Consider the following 2,933-nt stretch of genomic DNA (forward strand, 5'->3'; position numbering starts at 1 on the left):
GTAGTTCTTTTCTTGTAGTTTTTTTTGTTTGTTTGTTTTTTAAGGGTTTGGTGAAACCTTTATAACAGATGAGCTATTTTTTCCCTATGCTGACATGTTCATGTCAAACTTCAAAAGTTCTAAACAATTAGGTTTAATAAGGATCTGGACCTAAGAATCCTGGCTTAGACTAATGACTAAGGAGTTTAAATTCAGCACCAAAACATGTAAATACTAATAAATGAATACAATATATCTCCAATTGTTAAACATTATTATATTATATGAATACATGCCTATATATAGGCTTGTTGAATATTAGTATATTGTATGAATAGATGCGAGAGAAAGAATTTTCTTAAATTATTTAGTAAAATTGTCACTCAAATTTGCAGATATAATTTCCATCAGTTTCTACACTTTTCTATTGATTACAGAAACAATAATATGTATTTTCATTATGTTTAATTTTTTTGTATTTATAATTAACGTTTCTATTTATTTTTTTATATTTCATTTGTCTCTTAAAACCAAAGGAATATTACACTTTTGTGTATTTTAACTTTACTTTAAATAATTAATTCAGATCCTCTTTATATAATTATGTAAAATCAAAGTAAAAAGAAGAGAAAAAAAATGTAATTAAAGGAAATTTACCAACAACATTATTCACATGTTTTTATTGTCTTTATTGTTTCACATTATAAAAACCCCAAAACAACAAGGGATTTTTTTCCGACATTTTCACCCAAATAAGTAAATAAATATCATTTTTCCTTTATTTATTTATTTTTTACATTTAAAAAAATAAACAAGTTGTCACTGCTTGAGTCGGGCACTGGGGAGAGAAGAACAAAGACGGATAAAATGTATGAAGCAGGTGCAACATGGAATCAACAGACAGGGGAACCACAGTAACGAGACTCTAATATATAACATCTGAAACTATTTAAAGACAATAATCCATCTACATATTTACAGTTACAAACTGCAACTTGTTGCTTTCATTTGAGATCAGGAAAAATGGTCTTAATTCTGGGCCCTAAGATATTGTTGCGCTTTAGAAGCTCTGTGCATAAATATCCGTCACATTTGAGATTAACTACAGTCAAATACTAAGTTAGTTGCAAAATTTGCAAATCCAGAGGAGGTTGATACGAGCTCTTTATTACGCATCGGTCTGAGCGACAGGGATAAATAAAAAAATGTGAGTCTGTAAAAAGTTCAGCTGAGTTCAGAGTCATTTGGAGTCGCTCGCCAGCCTCGGCATGGTTACGGAGCTCATGCTGGACACATGCGGAGGCGGGACTTGGCACATGCTGCACGGACAGGGCATCCCGGTGCCGACGCCCCAGTGCTGGAAGCTGCTGCCCAGGGGGGCTGCACCTGCCGCGGGCGCTTTGAGGAGTCCATGGTGGGGTCTGACCGATGTGACGGCCGAAATCCCGGGAGCAGAAAGGGAGGCGGTGGAGACGGCAGGAGGAGGGAGGAGCGGGTGGTGCACTGCCGGGTGGGAGGCGTGGGAAGCCGCCGGGTGTCCCGGCAAGGCCCCGGCGTGCGTCATAGTCCCACAAGCCGACGGGTGGAAGCCTCCATGGTGCCCAGTGCTGCCGTAGATCTCGCTCACTAGACGCTTCATCTCCTCCAGGGAATTGCTGAGCATCAGGATGTAGTTTCTCGCCAGGAGCAGGGTGGCGATTTTGGAGAGCTTACGCACCGACGGTCCGTGCGCGTAGGGCATGACCTCCCGCAGCCCGTCCATGGCCACGTTCAGGTCATGCATCCGTTTCCTCTCGCGGCTGTTGATCTTCAAGCGGATGGCCTGGAGCTCGTTTTCCGACAGCAGTTTGCGGTCCTTCTTGGAGGCCATGCGCAGCGCCAGCGCCTCTTCGTCGGCCGCGGAGAGGCCGCGCAGACCCGGGATCTCTGACGGAGAGTCGCTCTGCGTGGAGGACACGGCGCCAGAGAAGCCGTGGACGGATTTCTTCAGGGTGGCCATGAAGATGTCGTCCACCTCTGGCGATGACGGTCTGCTTGAGACTCTGCTTGTGTCTGAATCCATGGTGCAGATCCTACACGATGCTCTGCGAAGACAGAAACTTTTCACTTAATGGACTCAAAACTGTATCCCCAGATTCAATCAAATAAATAAATATTATAGTTTGTATTAAAAAACAAAGACGTTTTTAATTACTTTAATCATTCCATAGCTAATTAGGCCCTCATTATTGTTTATAAAATTATTTGAATGGTTTTCCAATGGAATTACACCGATTAATAAATTAAAACGGCCTTGAACTCAGCCATAAAAATGAATTATTACAAACCAAATAAATAAAAACACCTACCAAGTTTATCCAAGCGCAATGATGGTGAGTGTTTGCAGTTAGATCCACCTGTTACTCCAAATCGCTTCTGACAGCCTATCAGGCGCGCATGCGAGCTGCAGCTGGCTTTTATAGCAGGGATGGGGCGAGCAGAGGCCGGGTCACCGGGGCAACGCAGCTTCTGTCCCGGCGGCCTCCCGCTGACCAATCAGAGCCGAGAAGGGAGGCGGGTTATTAGAAGCGGGGGAGGAGGGGGGTGAGGAGCCTGATGTAATTACCAACACAGAGCCGGTATTAAGTGAAATCTGACACACTCCTGCCAACATGGCCCGCTGCTGTTAATATGTTTTATTGATTAAAAACTCTTTGAATAAAACCCAATTAGAAAATCACTATTTTTTTATGGAAGTACTTAATCGCTTTATAAAATGATAAAAATTGCTAAAATTGCTAAATTATTTTTATTTGAGTACGCATTTGTGGACAAAGAATAATAATACAATAAATGGATATTAGAATAAACTCTCCCTACTTAACAGAAATTAAATATTTATTTCAATCTGTAATAAATCATTATCCTAATATTGAAAAGTTTGTTATTTTGGCCTTTATTGACTAAAATAGTTT

The 2,933-nt window shown here is 41.0% G+C and overlaps 1 protein-coding gene across 1 annotated transcript; it reads right to left on the reverse strand.

The window, feature by feature from the left end:
• Window positions 1–715: 715 nt before the first annotated feature.
• olig2 (oligodendrocyte lineage transcription factor 2) lies at window positions 716–2,416 on the reverse strand. The gene is made up of 2 exons (XM_015394527.1): window positions 2,328–2,416; window positions 716–2,063 (listed from the first exon to the last, which is right to left on the reverse strand). Exon 2 carries the CDS (start codon window positions 2,039–2,041, stop codon window positions 1,220–1,222), a length of 822 nt encoding a protein of 273 aa, XP_015250013.1. The 5' UTR covers window positions 2,042–2,063; window positions 2,328–2,416; the 3' UTR covers window positions 716–1,219.
• Window positions 2,417–2,933: the final 517 nt, after the last annotated feature.

Source organism: Cyprinodon variegatus, unplaced genomic scaffold, assembly GCF_000732505.1.
Source record: "Cyprinodon variegatus isolate N-32 unplaced genomic scaffold, C_variegatus-1.0 Scaffold691, whole genome shotgun sequence".
Classification (NCBI taxonomy): domain Eukaryota; kingdom Metazoa; phylum Chordata; class Actinopteri; order Cyprinodontiformes; family Cyprinodontidae; genus Cyprinodon; species Cyprinodon variegatus.